The sequence below is a fragment of the Pempheris klunzingeri genome, chromosome 24, assembly GCF_042242105.1.
Source record: "Pempheris klunzingeri isolate RE-2024b chromosome 24, fPemKlu1.hap1, whole genome shotgun sequence".
In the NCBI taxonomy this organism is placed as follows: domain Eukaryota; kingdom Metazoa; phylum Chordata; class Actinopteri; order Acropomatiformes; family Pempheridae; genus Pempheris; species Pempheris klunzingeri.
This window is the reverse complement of record NC_092035.1, coordinates 407,501-424,066: the sequence shown is the minus strand read 5'-3', so window position 1 is coordinate 424,066 and position 16,566 is coordinate 407,501. Positions and strand designations below refer to the sequence as shown.

At 49.4% G+C, this 16,566-nt stretch overlaps 3 protein-coding genes across 4 annotated transcripts; 1 reads left to right on the top strand and 2 right to left on the bottom strand.

The window, feature by feature from the left end:
• Positions 1-210: 210 nt before the first annotated feature.
• LOC139223702 (uncharacterized) lies at positions 211-5,281 on the bottom strand. The gene is made up of 9 exons (XM_070855680.1): positions 5,170-5,281; positions 3,043-3,234; positions 2,813-2,935; positions 2,204-2,433; positions 1,983-2,120; positions 1,180-1,367; positions 774-853; positions 614-697; positions 211-541 (listed from the first exon to the last, which is right to left on the bottom strand). The coding sequence occupies exons 1-9, from the start codon at positions 5,201-5,203 to the stop codon at positions 396-398; spliced, it is 1,215 nt and encodes a 404-aa protein (XP_070711781.1). The 5' UTR covers positions 5,204-5,281; the 3' UTR covers positions 211-395.
• setdb2 (SET domain bifurcated histone lysine methyltransferase 2) lies at positions 4,587-11,553 on the top strand. Of its 2 annotated transcripts, none has more exons than XM_070855675.1 (11): positions 4,587-4,990; positions 5,533-5,646; positions 5,899-5,994; positions 6,141-6,262; positions 6,360-6,641; positions 6,990-7,318; positions 7,684-7,853; positions 7,930-8,150; positions 8,221-8,448; positions 10,924-11,007; positions 11,167-11,298. In XM_070855675.1, exons 1-10 carry the CDS (start codon positions 4,951-4,953, stop codon positions 10,969-10,971), a joined length of 1,650 nt encoding a protein of 549 aa, XP_070711776.1. In that variant the 5' UTR covers positions 4,587-4,950; the 3' UTR covers positions 10,972-11,007; positions 11,167-11,298. The 2 variants fall into 2 exon arrangements, with proteins under 2 accessions (XP_070711776.1, XP_070711775.1); XM_070855674.1 differs by having other exon boundaries at positions 4,598-4,990; positions 10,919-11,007; positions 11,167-11,553.
• Positions 11,554-12,670: 1,117 nt separating this feature from the next.
• On the bottom strand, positions 12,671-16,081 carry LOC139223636 (mid1-interacting protein 1-B-like). Its single transcript, XM_070855602.1, has 2 exons — positions 15,971-16,081; positions 12,671-15,239 (listed from the first exon to the last, which is right to left on the bottom strand). The coding sequence occupies exon 2, from the start codon at positions 14,989-14,991 to the stop codon at positions 14,530-14,532; it is 462 nt and encodes a 153-aa protein (XP_070711703.1). The 5' UTR covers positions 14,992-15,239; positions 15,971-16,081; the 3' UTR covers positions 12,671-14,529.
• Between the last annotated feature and the right edge of the window lie 485 nt (positions 16,082-16,566).

Sequence of the window (16,566 nt, the reverse complement as noted above, 5' to 3'; positions counted from 1 at the left end):
TAGAAAATCAGAAATGTACAAAACATTAAAGTTGTGTATTTATGAGAAAAGAAAAACAGATTTTACAGGAAACAAAAAGCTTCCAGTTCGTTTTGATTTGAATAAAAACTGATTTTACTCCTAAATGCTCCAAAAGGCTTTTTGTGTTTATGGATGATGTCATAGTTGTTGATGGTGTTTTAACCCAAAGATGTTTGACAGACACACGAACACGATTCACACATTTTATTTTGGCTCAGAGTGGAAGAATTCATTCATGTGGACAAAAGAGGACGAAGCTTCACTGAGGAAAACAACCAGTTTTTCACTTGGAGGTAAAATCCTGAAAAAATTGAATGCAGTTTGGTTGTGAGCGGGTCGGTTCCCCTCGGCTCCACCGGGGGGCGCCGCCGCTCTCACTGCAGCTCCTTCAGGATGTCGGGGATGAACTCCTGAGCGTCCCTCAGCTCGTGCTTCCACTCCGGCGGGACGGCGGCGCCGCTGTAGGAGCCCGCCGCCCCCAGCAGGGCCCCCAGCGCCGCCCCGCGGTTACAGTTCTCACCTGGAGCAGAAACACGGCGTCACTGACGTCTGATCAGCGAAGAAAACTTCAAAACTAAAGTTTTATACGAACCTCCGCAGTTGGTGTTGGCCAGGATTCCTCCTCTGGGGTCGTCGTGGAACTGGTGGGCCAGATAAAACAAGCTGGACAGAGCGCCTGTCGACACAAAACACAGGTGAGTCTCAGCACCCGCCCGCTCCGGTCACATGGTGTGTGATGTCAGCGTCCGAACCTTTAGTGTAGCACGCCAGGCCGAGGTAGTTCACGGCGCTCTGATGGACCCTCAGACGCTCCTCAGAGGACGCCGGGAACCTGAAACAGTTACAGAGTTCAGCGTCAACGAGATTCACACAAAATACAACGATTTATTTACGACGGCAACAAAATAATAAAGAAATAAATGAAAAAGTCTTTGTGAGATTATAAAGACGAACATTTACCTGAAACACAAGCTCAAATATTCTCCGACATTATTAAGACACATTTAGGAGAAACTGCTAAAATATTCTCTGGAATTAAAGTAGAATTAAAATTATGAGAAATAATCTGATTTACAAAGATGAAAGTAAAAATATTAATGAAGAGACGAGGAGACGAGGAGATGAGGAGACGAGGAGACGAGGAGACGCCTGTCCCACCTGGCGGCCTTGTGGCTGTAGCTCTGACAGGTGTCCCAGCTGTCCAGCCTCCTCAGAGCGTGCTCGGCCTGCTGGCGGACGTCGGCGCCGCCCAGCACAGCGTGCAGCGCCCGGCAGTAGATCGACACGTACTCGGGCACCTTTGGGTGGGGGTGGGTGAGCTTCACAAACTCAACTGCCGCCGACACCTGAAGACAGAGGAGGTCAAAGGTCAGGCAGACATTTACTCTGGTGCAGTGATATCTGTCCACGTCCTGGTGTCTGAGTGACTGGTAGGTAGTAAAAGTGTTGGAACTGGTCCAGTAGATCACCTCAGCCAGCAGACACCAAACGGGCTGCAATGGCTGCAACGTGATCCTTTGGGACAACTGCACCTGATCACAGTAGGTCCACTAAAAGAGCTTGTTTGATCCACTGACAGGCTCAGAGTGTTATTCTAAGTGTGTGACAGCATCATGGAAAGGATCCCTACAGAGAGAGACCTGGAAGATCCTTTTGGTTTAACCACAAACAGCACACACACCAGACTACATTCACTAAAACAGGGATTTTAGAGAACAGGACACAGGAGCTGCTGCTCTGCTGCTGCCTCCATCAGTCAGTGTGTTTGTGTTACTGTGTGTTGTGTGTTGGATCTGAACAAACTCTTTAAAACACCAAACTCACAATAACACAAACAAACTAACAGCAGCAGACCAGCAGCTTCTGTGTTCTGTGAGCTAAAATCACTGTTTTTGTGAATGTAGTCTGGTGTGTGGCATCCATTAAATGTTTGAAATGACCCTTTAAACTCAAACACCCACAGCTCGCTCCTCATTGGCTGAGGCCGACAGCAGGACGAAGGGGAGGATCATTGGAAGGCAGCCGATGGCGTCCAGCTGGCTGTCGGCGAACGGGGAGCTCAACTTCTGCCTGGAACGTTTCTCTGCGAACGCCAGAACCTGAAAAACACCGAGATTAAAACCAGGAAGTCAGAAACGGTGCCGGAGCCCGATTGGTCCACCGGGGGCGCGTGACCACTCACCTGACGCGGCGCCGTCGGCCTGCTGTCCTGCCAGTCGGCGAAGAAGGAGCGGTGGAAGGACTCGGCGTAGGTGTCTCGGTGTGAGCCGGGCGTGGTCAGGAAGTGGACGTACTCTGACAGGACGGCGGCTCGAGCGTCCGGCTGAGAGACGTCGGAGAAACGACCGGAGAGACAGCGAGCCGCCCGGAGACAGCACAGGACGTTCAGGGTGTTCTCACCGGCCTGGAGACCTGCAGACCACAAGGACAGGACACCTTAGACCACAAGGACAGGACACCTTAGACCACAAGGACAGGACACCCTAGACCACAAGGACAGGACATCCTAGACCACAAGGACAGGACATCCTAGACCACAAGGACAGGACACCCTAGACTACCCTAGACCACAAGGACAGACCACATGGACAGGACACCCTAGACTACCCTAGACCACATGGACAGACCACCATAGACTACCCTGGACCACATGGACAGACCACCCTAGACTACCCTGGACCACATGGACAGACCACCCTAGACCACAAAGAACATTGTAGTATTTTTACTGTGTTTCAGCTCTCGTTAGTGTTTCTAGTATTTTGTTGTGCTCTTCAGGACTCGTCAGGACCTTGGTGGTAGTGGACTGAGCCTCTGGAGGACTTCCACAGGTTCAGTTTGTCGTGAAGGATCACGTTACCGACCACGTCGGGCCGCTTGGCGTTGGACATCCAGGCGGAGCGCCCGCTGCCGGCTGAACAGAAACATTCATGTTAGCAGACATAGAAACACTCATGTGTACTATGATGGATCTCCAGGATCTCCAGGATCTCCAGGATCTCCAGGTCCTGGTTTCCGTACCGGTGTTGGAGAGCGTGAGGATGCTGGACGGGTGTCGCTCTCTGGGTGAGTTGAGTCCTGATATCCAGCCCCCAAAGTCCCTCCTGATGTCGTCCACGTCGTAGTACCAGTGGACCGGCATGGACGCCGCGTCGGCCGCACACAGCGCCCACAGCGCCTCGCCCGCCGCCCGCCGCACCTGAGCCATCGCACCTGAGCACAGGTGAGTTAATGTGAGTCCAACTTTTAAACAGAAAATATGATGTAAAAATCTGGTTTGGTTTCTGTTCGACGGCTAAAGAAGGTGAAGGTGGATTAGTTCGTCCTGATGTTTCATCTTGTTTCTGTTTTACAAATATATTTTTATTAGAAATTAGTTTGTTGGATAACTAAAATCTGATTTCAAAATAAAAGCCTCCTCTGGTGACATAATACTTGTTTTATCAGATACATTTTGCATGAACTGTTATTATTTTATATACCGACACCTTTCAGCATTTAGCTTCAGCTCAGAAAACATGACCGAGGCTGATGGAGACCAGCTTCTCCTGCTGCGGGTTTTATTAAGAGACTAAGAAGTGTAATAAAAGCAGAAAAACAGACAGGAAGTCTGTTGGCTCCTTCAGAATAAAATCCCAAATTCCTCTAGTGCTAGAGTGTGACTGTTAGTGGTGGTAGTAAGTCAATACAAATCACAATAATAATGATAATAATAATAATACTAGATGTCAGTGAATGACGGCTGTCGCTGTAGTCACACCTGAGTTTACCTGCTGTGACTCAGTGACAGATAACCAGCTGGTTAACTGGTTAGACAGTTAGTTAGTAGTGTGTTTTGGTGGGCTCACCTCTCCGCGGTCCCTCCGCTGGCTTCATAACTTACATAAGTTCTTTATTACAGCGTTACAAAACATACCGGAAGTGGCTAACGTTAGCTCCTCCATGCTAACAGCAGCGCAGCGTTCATTGTCCCTGGAGGTTCCTCCGGTGTGTTGGTGAAATGTTTCCGGACACACCGCCGAAACTATTCTAACATTAGAAGTTAGATGTTCTTTGACGTGGAGAAAAGTGAAAAGCTGCCGGTTTGTTTGTTTGTGTTGTCACGTCATAACCACTTCCGCAGTACAGTGGCTGATGGAGGTCCATTCAAAAAGCGAAGCAGATAATAGCGAGCACACCTGGCCCTGAGTGTAGACTGCCAGGCAGTCAGCCCGCAGCCAGCGAACATGTACGTCTAATAGCTTCTTTGATGATTTGGTTCATGTACAAATAATAATGCTCCGTTTCATGTGGTAAATGTGACCTAATGTTCAGGAAAAGGAATCGATCATCTGCCTGGAAATCTAAATTTAGGGCTGTAATTACAAGTCTGCCAGCTACGGCTGCCGCTGAGGACCAATATTCATGTCAACGTAAATCCGTTCAAACGCGAGTGCGGAGGATAGCAAACAGCAAGTAGTGTTGTTGGTAAATTTAACGATAAATGATCAATAAACGTTTAAAAGGCTTAAACGAGCCGCAGGCGGCGGAGCTGTTAAAGGCTGTTAGCGCCTGCCGCTGTAGCTTCAGGAGGCTAACTGTAGCTGTAGCTTCAGGAGGCTAACTGTAGCTGTAGCTTCAGGAGGCTAACTGTAGCTGTAGCTTCAGGAGGCTAACTGTAGCTGTAGCTTCAGGAGGCTAACTGTAGCTGTAGCTTCAGGAGGCTAACTGTAGCTCACTGCTGCTGAATGAATAAAACTTTAGCGCTGATTCAGATGGAGCAAAGTTAGCAACGTTAGCTGTGTTTACTTCCTCTGTACGACCAGTTAACTAGTTTTAGGTTAAAACATCTCCACTGGTAACGTTAGCTCACAGGTTGTTAAAGTTTAGGCTTTTATCTCCTTGTTTTTAGCGAGCCGGCTAAGCTAGCTGCGTGCTAGCAGGAGTGTGATGGAGCTGGAGGAAGATTCAGTGGATCCACAAGATGTCGGTGAGCATGAATGTTCTGTTTTTACATATTATTAACTTCTGACTGCAGCCCCGAGGCTCTCTGTGTGTTTCTGAGTGAACTCAGTCCAGTTTGTTCACAGCCTGCTTTAACATGCTCAGCATCACTGGGGAGGTTTGGATTACATTAGATCTAGAGTTTAGATTAAAGGTTTTACAAACCTGACACTGGATTTAAAGCCTCTGCAGTCTCCATGTGGATCCAGTCCAGGTTTGAAGAGCCAAGGGCTGTTGGATGTTAATCTGATGTGGTCTGGATGGAGGAAAACAGTCCTTTCCCTGTTTTCACTTATACAACAGTGGGGTCACACGTCTCCAAGGGGTTTAATGAGCTTCTGGGGTCTTCATGTTAATCCAGACCAGTTTCAGGGAGTCTCTGTTCAGTGGTTTTAACAGAGAGCTGGTCTGACGTGGTCTGGATGGAGTGAATGAGGCCCGTGTTACTGTACACTCTAGTGCTGTTCTGTTGGGATGTTGGTGTCTTTCCGTCAGACTGGTGAGAATCTGTCCTGCCGTGTGTTTCAGAACTGGCCAAAACCTTCTGGTCCGGTGAGGACGTGGATCAGATTTTTACAGGAGTGTCTGAGTATCTGGATCACCTGAAGACGGTCCTGCAGAACCACACAGCAACAGATAAAGGTTGGCTCTGATTTATAGATTCTACTTCCTGTTGGATGAACACGACGTCCGAGGCTTTTCTTCATATCAAATACACAAAGTCCGGACTGGCAGGTTTGACTCTGAAGTCCAGACTCCAGTCCAGGGCAGTCACTCTGACTTCCTGTTTCGATGACTTCACTTCCTGTTTGTGATGACTTGACGTCGTATTTTTGATGACTTCCTGTTCTCTTCCTGCTGTGATGACCTGACTTCCTGTTGTGCGTTGATCAGAGTACGTCCAGGCCCTGAAGCTGCTGGAGTTTCTGGACTGGTCTCCTCCGGCCTCGTCTCAGGACTCCTCGGTGGTCCAGGTGGTCATCGGCTCAGGTAAACGCAGACTTTTCTTCTGAAAAGCCACTGTTGTCATAGCAACCGCACCAGTAAAACCAGCACTGTTTAGACTGTCTGAGGAGGATCTCTGTCTAATGGCGGCTAACATGGCGGCGTCTCATCTGTCTCTGTTGGACCGTCAGGCTTAGAGCCCCCCCTCTCCAACGGGCCAGCCCCCCCACGGGCCTCCCCCACAGACAGAGAGGAGCTGCTGCCCCCCCTCACCCCCTTTCACCTGCAGTACACACCACACAGCTGCTGCAAGGTCTCACACACACACACTATACAACACACTGTAGAATATACACACTTTGTACTACACACTGTGTGCGTCATGGGTGTGTCCGTCTGTGTCGTCTCAGGCCTGCCTGCCCAGTTTACCCAGCATGCCTCAGTCCACGCCTCCGTTCTGGGCTCAGAACCCCCTGAAGGTCCCGCTGCTCTGCGGCTTTAAGAGGCTGAGCGCCGCGCCGCTGATGTCATCGGGAGTGGGCGGGGCCTGTTATGACGAGGGGGCGGAGCCTGGGGAGGAAGACGTGGATGACTGGGACGTTATCTACAAGGCGCCGTGTGGACTGAGCCTCTGTTGCTACGACGATGTGATGCGTTTCCTGTTGGCCACCGAGAGCTACGACGTCCTGCAGGTCAGCAGGTCTTTTCAAAGTAAAAGCACACAAGTATTATCCGTTAAATGTTTCAAAGTAAAAGCACTCAGTGACTGATGTGGTGGAGTAGGAAACGACTTACGGGGAAATACTGGAGTACGTAAATGGTCTCTGATGCCTTCGAGGCCCGCCTGTAAACTGCAGCTTCATAGTTAAACAATGAGTCTTTCTCAGTGTTTCCTCCTCACATGTCTCAGTCTTATCCTGGATCCTGATTGGCTCCAATCTAGTTGTGAGGTCAGAAGCCGTGCAGGTGTGTCCAGGTGTTACGCTGACAGACGAAGAGCATCAGGATTTTAAAATCAGGCGTCTTCCTGTCTGCCGCAGGTGGACTTCTTCACCTTCAACCCGTCTGTCCGGTTGGAGCCCCCACCAACGACGGGCCCCCGCCGGCCGGAGCTGGACCTGAGCCGCGGTGTGGAGCCCACGCCAGTGGAGCTGTGCCTGGGGGACGGCGGCGTCCGGCCCGCCGACTTCCGCTACAGGAAAGAGCGCTGGCCACACGGCTGCTTCCTGACCCGCGGCCCGACGCTGTTCGACACCTGCTGCGACTGCACCGACGGCTGCAGCGACGCACAGCGCTGCGCCTGTGTCGCCATGACGGCAGGCGGGCTGTCGTACAGCCACCACCGGCTGGACAAGACGGTACCGTCAGGGTGAGACAGGTTGTTCATCTACTTAACCGCAATGTTATCATCAAAAATGCTTGTGTACGACAGGAAGTGACCAAGCAAACTATCTCTTTACAGAGCCTTTCAAATTAAAAGTCAGAAAGAGGGCGCTACAGAGCCAGTAAACCATGTTTTGTAATATATACACGACTTCCTGTAGTAATGAACTGGACTTCCTGTTGACTTCCTGTATTAATGAACTGGACTTCCTGTTGACTTCCTGTATTAATGAACTGGACTTCCTGTTGACTTCCTGTAGTAATGAACAGGACTTCCTGTTGACTTCCTGTATTAATGAACTGGACTTCCTGTTGACTTCCTGTAGTAATGAACTGGACTTCCTGTTTCAGTGTGTATGAGTGTGGTCCGTGGTGCGGCTGTGACCGGGCTCGCTGTCAGAACCGGTTGGTCCAGAGAGGGATCAGAGTGCGGCTCCAGGTCTTCCAGACTGACGGCCGTGGCTGGGGTGTCCGTTGCCGTGACGACCTGGACCGCGGCACGTTTGTGTGCACATACGCAGGTGGGCCGCCGCCGCCGTTGCTCACCGTGTGATGACTAGTGACGGCGAGATGTTGTAACGAGCTGAATCTGTGCAGGCGTGATCCTGAACCGGGTCCAGACTCCCTCCGAGCCGCAGCCCCCGAAGCTGACGAGGGCGGACCTCCCCTCGGACGACGATGTGGAGGTCGTCACCGAGTGGCTGGCACCGCCGGTGCTGGAGGGGCGGAGCAACCTGCTGGAACCCCCGACGGCCACCTCGCACGTCCCAGTGATCCAGAGACCGGCCGACGCCGCCGCCGCCCAGGACCCGGACAAGGTCAGAGTCTGGCTATGGAACCAAACAGGAAGTCGGCTTCAGCTGGTTTTATCCTGATGTTTGTCCACAGGTCCAGACGGTGTTGGCTGGTGGCCCCGAGCCGCCCTCTCCCCCAGCGGGCCGGTCAGGTGACCGGTCTCCACCCACCACAACAACCGCAGTCGATGTAGCGGCGGCGGCCCCGACCGTGAACGGCACAGAGACGAAGAGTCAGAGGAACCGGAAGAGAGCCATGAAGGTGGAAGACGTCAAGCTGCTGGACGCCAGCAAGGAGGGAAACGTGAGCCGCTTCATCAACGTAAGACAGAACACGTTAACTACAGGTTAACTACAGAGAGAACACGTTAACTACAGGTTAACTACAGGTTAACTACAGGTTAACTACAGAGAGAACACGTTAACTACAGAGAGAACACATTAACTACAGGTTAACTACAGGTTAACTACAGAGAGAACACGTTAACTACAGGTTAACTACAGAGAGAACACATTAACTACAGGTTAACTACAGAGAGAACACGGTAACTACACATTAACTATAGGTTAACTACAAGTTAACTACAGAGAGAACAGGTTAACTACAGGTTAACTACAGAGAGAACACGTTAACTACACATTAACTACAGAGAGAACACGTTAACTACATGTTAACTACAGAGAGAACACGTTAACTACAGAGAGAACACGTTAACTACACGTTAACTACAGAGAGAACACGTTAACTACATGTTAACTACAGAGAGAACACCTTAACTACACGTTAACTACAGAGAGGACACGTTAACTACAGAGAGAACACGTTAACTACAGAGAGAACACCTTAACTACAGAGAGAACACGTTAACTACAGAGAGAACACCTTAACTACAGAGAGAATACGTTAACTACAGAGAGAACACCTTAACTACACGTTAACTACAGAGAGAACACGTTAACTACAGAGAGGACACGTTAACTACAGAGAGAACACGTTAACTACAGAGAGAACACGTTAACTACAGAGAGAACACGTTAACTACACGTTAACTACAGAGAGAACACCTTAACTACAGAGAGAACACTTTAACTACAGAGAGAACACGTTAACTACACGTTAACTACAGAGAGAACACGTTAACTACATGTTAACTACAGAGAGAACACGTTAACTACAGAGAGAACACGTTAACTACAGAGAGAACACGTTAACTACAGAGAGAACACGTTAACTACACGTTAACTACAGAGAGAACACGTTAACTACACGTTAACTACAGAGAGAACACGTTAACTACAGAGAGAACACGTTAACTACAGAGAGAACACGTTAACTACATGTTAACTACACGTTAACTACAGAGAGAACACCTTAACTACACGTTAACTACAGAGAGAACACGTCAACTACACGTTAACTACAGAGAGAACACGTTAACTACAGGTTAACTACACGTTAACTACAGAGAGAACACGTCAACTACACGTTAACTACACGTTAACTACAGAGAGAACACGTCAACTACACGTTAACTACAGAGAGAACACGCTAACTACACGTTAACTACAGAGAGAACACGTTAACTACACGTTAACTACAGAGAGAACACGTTAACTACAGAGAGAACACGTTAACTACAGGTTAACTACAGAGAGAACACGTTAACTACAGGTTAACTACACATTAACTACAGGTTAACTACACATTAACTACAGGTTAACTACAGAGAGAACACGTTAACTACACATTAACTACAGGTTAACTATAGAGAGAACACGTTAACTACACGTTAACTACAGAGAGAACACGTTAACTACAGGTTAACTACACATTAACTACAGGTTAACTACACATTAACTACAGGTTAACTACAGAGAGAACACGTTAACTACACGTTAACTACACGTTAACTACAGAGAGAACACGTTAACTACGCGGTAACTACAAGTTAACTACAGGTTAACTACAGAGAGAACACGTTAACTACAGGTTAACTACAGAGAGAACACGTTAACTACAGAGAGAACACATTAACTCCAGTTTAACTCCAGTTTAACTCCAGGTTAATTACAGACTAACTCCAGGTTAACTCCAGGTTAACTCCAGGTTAACTCCAGGTTAACTCCAGACTAACTCCAGGTTAACTCCAGGTTAATTACAGACTAACTCCAGACTAACTCCAGTTAACTCCAGGTTAACTCCAGACTAACTCCAGTTTAACTCCAGGTTAATTACAGACTAACTCCAGGTTAATTACAGACTAATTCCAGTTTAACTCCAGGTTAATTACAGACTAACTCCAGGTTAATTACAGACTAACTCCAGGTTAATTACAGACTAACTCCAGGTTAACTCCAGGTTAATTACAGACTAACTCCAGGTTAATTACAGACTAACTCCAGGTTAATTACAGACTAACTCCAGGTTAACTCCAGGTTAATTACAGACTAACTCCAGGTTAATTACAGACTAACTCCAGGTTAATTACAGACTAACTCCAGGTTAACTCCAGGTTAATTACAGACTAACTCCAGGTTAATTACAGACTAACTCCAGGTTAATTACAGACTAACTCCAGGTTAATTACAGACTAACTCCAGGTTAATTACAGACTAACTCCAGGTTAACTCCAGGTTAATTACAGACTAACTCCAGGTTAACTCCAGGTTAATTACAGACTAACTCCAGGTTAATTACAGACTAACTCCAGGTCAAACACCAGTGTCAGAGTCATAGATCAAACTAGTGGACGTAGTTTGTCTAATGTCCTATTTGACCTTTGACCCCTCAGCACAGCTGCCAGCCAAACCTGGTGGTCCAGAACGTGTTCACGGACTGTCATGACCCCGCCTTCCCCGTCATCGCCTTCTTCACCAGCAGGTGAGGGGGGGAGGAGGAGGGAGGGAGAGGAGGAGCAGGGGGAGGAAGAGCAGGAGGAGGGGGAGGGAGGAGCAGGAGCAGGGGGGAGATGGGGAGGGAGGAGGAGGCTGCTTGTGTCCTGCCTGTGGCTGAGGAGTGTTTCCTCTCTTCCTCTCTCAGGGTGGTCTCCGCCGGCTCTGAGCTCACCTGGAATTACTCCGCCGACACGTACAGGAAACAGGAAGTGCCCTGTCTGTGCGGCAGCGACGGTTGCCGAGGAGCGTTGGGCGTGGAGGAGAACCTGTGTGACCTCTGTGAGGTGGAAGGTGAATCCCAGTGATCCAGGTCCTGACCCCCAGTGATCCAGGTCCTGATCCCCAGTGATCCAGGTCCTGACCCCCAGTGATCCAGGTCCTGACCCCCAGTGATCCAGGTCCTGATCCCCAGTGATCCAGGTCCTGACCCCCAGTGATCCAGGTCCTGACCCCCCTGTGTGTCTACAGAGCTGCTGTTAGAGAACGGTTCGTTCACTTTCTGTTTTTCTAAATAAAACAACTGAAAACCTAATAGGCTGCTTTATTTTGAAAAGACCGTCATCCTCTGATAGAAGCTCTATTAATGCTTTTGTTTTGAAAGTCCAGTGCTGATGGCAGACGTCGCTAAAATCCATAAAAAACGAATGGGACTTCTGTATTCTCTGTTTAACCTTTTAACAGTTTAACTAACTGTCGTACTTTATTATTTTTAAATCTCTTTCCATCCGTGGGGCGTTCACTGACTCATCACCTGAGGTTTAACACTGAGGTCAGAGGGATTATGGGAGATTACAGGTGAATGGAGGCGTGATGAGCTCAGAGTAACGGACACCCGCCCAGCAGAGAGAAGAGAGGGTCAAAGGTGAAGCTGTAACGGGCTTTTTGGGTCATAATCTTCCTGCTCGTACCTGCTAATGCTAGCTTAGCTTAGCATACTCACTAATACTCACGACAGCACGCCCTAAACAGAGATACTTTCCTGGGATTCAAATTAAACATTCAAAGTAAATTGGAAAGGATCTCTACAGAGAAAGGATCTCTACAGAGAAAGGATCCCTACAGAGAAAGGATCCCTACAGAGAGAGACCTGGAAGATCCTTTTGGTTTAACCACAAACAGCACACACACCAGACTACATTCACTAAAACAGGGATTTTAGAGAACAGGACACAGGAGCTGCTGCTCTGCTGCTGCCTCCATCAGTCAGTGTGTTTGTGTTGTTGTGTGACTTTGATGTTTTAAAGGGTTAATTCAGATCCAACATGATATCTGTGTAACACACAATAACACAGAGAAACTAATCAATGGAGGCAGCAGCAGAGCAGCAGCTCCTGTCTGCTGTCAGGTAAAATTACTGTTTTTGTCAGTGGAGTCTGGTGGACACCCAAATGTGGCCCCAGGCAGAAAATGGATGAATTGTTGTTCTTGACCTTAAACAAACTGTAAAAAAGTCAAACAAATGTTTTCTTCTTTTCGAACATCATGTGCAGCCTTGGCCGAGAGCTGACAGCGTTCAAGTCCTCTTTATCTCTGCTGTGGGTTTATCAGGACACACACACACACACACACACACACACACACACACACAGCTGAGTACTTCTACTCCTGATACTTTACCTGCAGGTTTAATGAATCAAAGACACCAAAAATACTCATCAAAACCTTTAATTGCCAAGCTGGACATTAAATAGAAAAATGCATAGCTCAGTGGGCGTACGGTATTTTTATTTTCACAGTCGACCAATCAGAGTCCAGGAAAGTCCAGAACTCCTTCAGTTTTACAGAAATGTCAGACTGAGGCGTTCAGGGTCAATAAAGCTGCTGGTTTTGTTCCACATCCATAAATTCAGGATCATTCAGCTGAAGTTCTGAATAACCTTCATGTAAACATCGACAGCCAATCAGATCGGTCCACACAGCCGCATCAGCCAATCAGATCGGTCCACACAGCCGCATCAGCCAATCAGATCGGTCCACACAGCCGCATCAGCCAATCAGGTCGGTGCGGTTGTGACCATTCTGACAAACACCAAACCTCGTGGTTGTTTTGGATGATTTTCTGTCTTCGGACAATAAACTGAATATTTTAGGGTTTTTGTTTGCTGGTTGGACAAAACTTTATTAGCAGAAACATGTTCAGCAGATTTACCAGCAGTGGAAACAATCCTTATTTTATTGATCAGCTCTAAATGCATGTATTATTAATCATTTTCCACTTGAGTGCGGTTCTTTAGGAACTATTCTAAACCCCAAAATGTGCAGTTTAAACAACAGAAACAGAAAATCCTCCCGTTTTAGAGCTAGCATGTTAGCATGTTAGCACTGTGCTCTAAAATGGATTCTGGTTCCTGTCGGGCGGCGACTCTTCCTGCTGAAACATGATTGTTAAAGTGTTTTGCATAGTTTTGAACTTGCAGCGTGAAACGAAGGACGTGACGACAAAAAGACAGGAAACAGACGCCCTGAAGACAAAGTGCAAACCGTCCCTCTGAAACCAGCCTCACTGCTACTTCTGCACAGTTTAGCTCATTAACTACGAAGCCCTTCCCTGTTCTTTACTGCCCCCCCCCCCCCCCCCCCCCGCTGATAAACCGCAGGGGGGTGCAGCTGAAAGCAGGGACTGATTTGGTGGTGCGTTCAAGGACACTTTGACATTAAATATTTGATAGCCGGCCTGTGGAACAGTGTCGTTATCAGAAAGGATAAAGGAAGTTTAATCTGACACGTTGAATAACTCAGGTCACTTCCTGGGGGGTTGAACCTCGCTGATTTTATACATCCTGAATCCTTCAAACTTCAAATCAAACGTTGAGTCGAAGTCATAATCTTAAATAAGCTTTTTGATCAGATGGCACCAGACTCCATTCAAAATATGGCCAATTTTAGAAAGACGGAATTATCCAGGAAAAGGTGTTTTTGGGTTAAAGTGTGAGCATCCTGTGACTGAGCCAGTGGTTCTTAACACAAACATAACCTGCTTGTGTTAAAAACCTCAAACTAGTCATCATATTCTGCAGGCTAGCTTAGCACAGGGCTAGCTTAGCACAGGGCTAGCTCAGCATAGGGCTAGCTTAGCACAGGGCTAGCTTAGCACAGGGCTAGCTTAGCACAGGGCTAACCTTCGTGCCTTTTAACCCGTAGTTCACTGGAGCCAGAATGTGGACTCTGATGGAACTGGACTCTTTGATGTGAACGTTCTAGAAGGCCGTGTGATGTCACTGGATTCCATCCGTTGACTCTGGAACCTTTTAGCCTCAGGTTTAGTTAGCTTTCAGGGGCTAACCTGCTAGTCTAAAGTGGGGTTCAGCCCACTAAGACTGAGAGCTTTGTTAGCTGTTAGCTGTTAGCTGTTAGCCGTTAGCTCGGAGTGTTTGGTCTTTCACTCTGAGGAGCTTCTGTGACTCTAATGTTAGTCTGGATGACGGATCGATGAAGTGACTTCTCTACGTGGTCGTAGTTAATGAGCTAAACGCCGTCAGGTCGTTTCTAGAGGTCGGCGGACGTCCGCTCAGTTCCGGCAGCCGATCTCCTCCTTGTAGCGGGTCGTCAGCGTGTCGGCTCTGCTCGTCAGCTTGGACAGAACCGCGTGGAGTCCGTTCAGGTGGAAATGAAACTGTTTCTCCAGGTCGTCGTCTTCCGCCGCCAACCGAGACACCTCGGCCACGCCCGCCTTGTCCTTCCGCCGCTCGTCGCCCTGCAGGACGCCCCACTCGATGTCGTTGCGGATGGACTTGAGCAGCACGTACGAGCTGTACATGTCGGCGTCCTGGTGGAAGTAGGCGGTGTCGTTGGCGGCGTCGGCGGCGTCGGCCGCGCTCACCGGCTTCACGTCCTCGTCGTCCAGCGGGACGTCCCGCAGCAGGCTGGGCACCATCACCGTGTGGTCCATGTTGTTGACGGCGCCGATGAAGCGGTTCATGGCGTTGAAGAGGGAGTTCTTCTGGGTGTAGGACTCAGAGATCTGCATCATGGCGAGCTGACCGCGGCGAAGCCTCACCGCCCGCCTCCGTCCAAACTTAGCCCGCTAATGCTCTTTAGGGGATTAGAGAGAGCCTACAGCCAGGTCCCAGGTCAGGTCTTAGCCAGCTGCCCCCTGGTCCCAGGTGCACTCACCAGGTGTTCGTGGACCAGGACGGTCCCTCAGTCTGGGGTCCCTGCTCAGGATGGGGGGGGGGCGGCCCACTGTTTCACCTCACAGCTTCAATAACAGGCAGCGACCTGAAACACAAGCACAGAGGAAGAGTGAGGGGCTGCTGGTCCGGCTTGGAAACCACAGAAGAAGAAGCTAGCTGTTAGCAGCTAGCAGGCGGACACAGAAGCTGGTGATTTTAATTTCCGCTAATTAGCGCACAGCTAGCAGCGGCATCCATTATCGGACAGCCAGCTGTCCGTTACTCGTACACTGACATGTTAACGTATATTTACGGTTTCCTGTTCCGGTAAATCTCTGACTGAGCTTAAATTCCCGGTTTAACTTGACTGACCGTGTCTCTGCGCACCAGGACTGCTGCATCCTGAAGTGATGAACCGGAGCCGTTACCGTGATGTTTCTTGGTTAGAAACGGGCTTTAAATGGCGGGGAAACGGCTCCGGACTTCACGGAATGAGCTGCAGGAAGAGCCGCCGTCGGTCCGACAGATTACCGGAGAATAAAGAGGAAGTCTGACCGTGTCCGATGATGGAACCCGGCTGGTTTGGGTCCATCCACAGTTTACCGACGCGCAGAAAACCGGGAGAAACGAGCCGCTCACGGATCACTGCGCGCGGGCAGCCTCCGTGACTGTCCCCGGTAACGGCTGCGGGGAGGGGAGGGGGGGAGCGGGCAGGCAGGCGGGCAGCGGCCGGGAGCTTCCCCGCCCTGGGTGAGGCTAATTCCGGATCCCGTTAGCGCCTCCGCTCGCTCACTTTTTACCCGACAAACCTCGCGGTGCAGGCGGCGGGGGGCTCACCGTGTGGGGGGGCTGCTCCTCGGTCCTCGGTGCGGTCTGTCCGGTAGTGAGTCCGGGGGGGTCGGAGGGAGCACCGGCCGGCGGACTGCGGGGTGTTTGATGGCAGCGGCGGGAGGGGCGGAGATTACCGGGACAGACCGAACCTCCACAGACAGCCAATCACAGGGGAGGGGGGCGGTGACGTCACTGGGGACGTTGGAAAGCGTTGTAGGGATTAAAAGGAGGCGGGGCTTCAACATGGAAACGTCACAGCTCCTGATTGGAGGGAGGGGGGTCCAGCTCATCAGCAGGAACATCCTCCTGTCTGGCCCCCGGGAGGGTCTCCGTCCTGGGGGGTCAGACTGACCTGGAGGCCAAACACGGGAACTACAACTATGGCGTCCGACACGTGACACTGACTCTTATTGTGAAAGAGCCGTCTGTAAATCAGAGGAGACGGTTTATTGTGAAATGACTCTTTAACCAGCAGAATTCAGTCTGAAAACATTTGGAATGTTTGGAAGAGCAGCTAACAGGAAGTTAGCACAGGGCTAACAGGAAGATAGCACAAGGCTAACAGGAAGTTAGAACAGGACTAACAGGGAGTTAGCATAGGA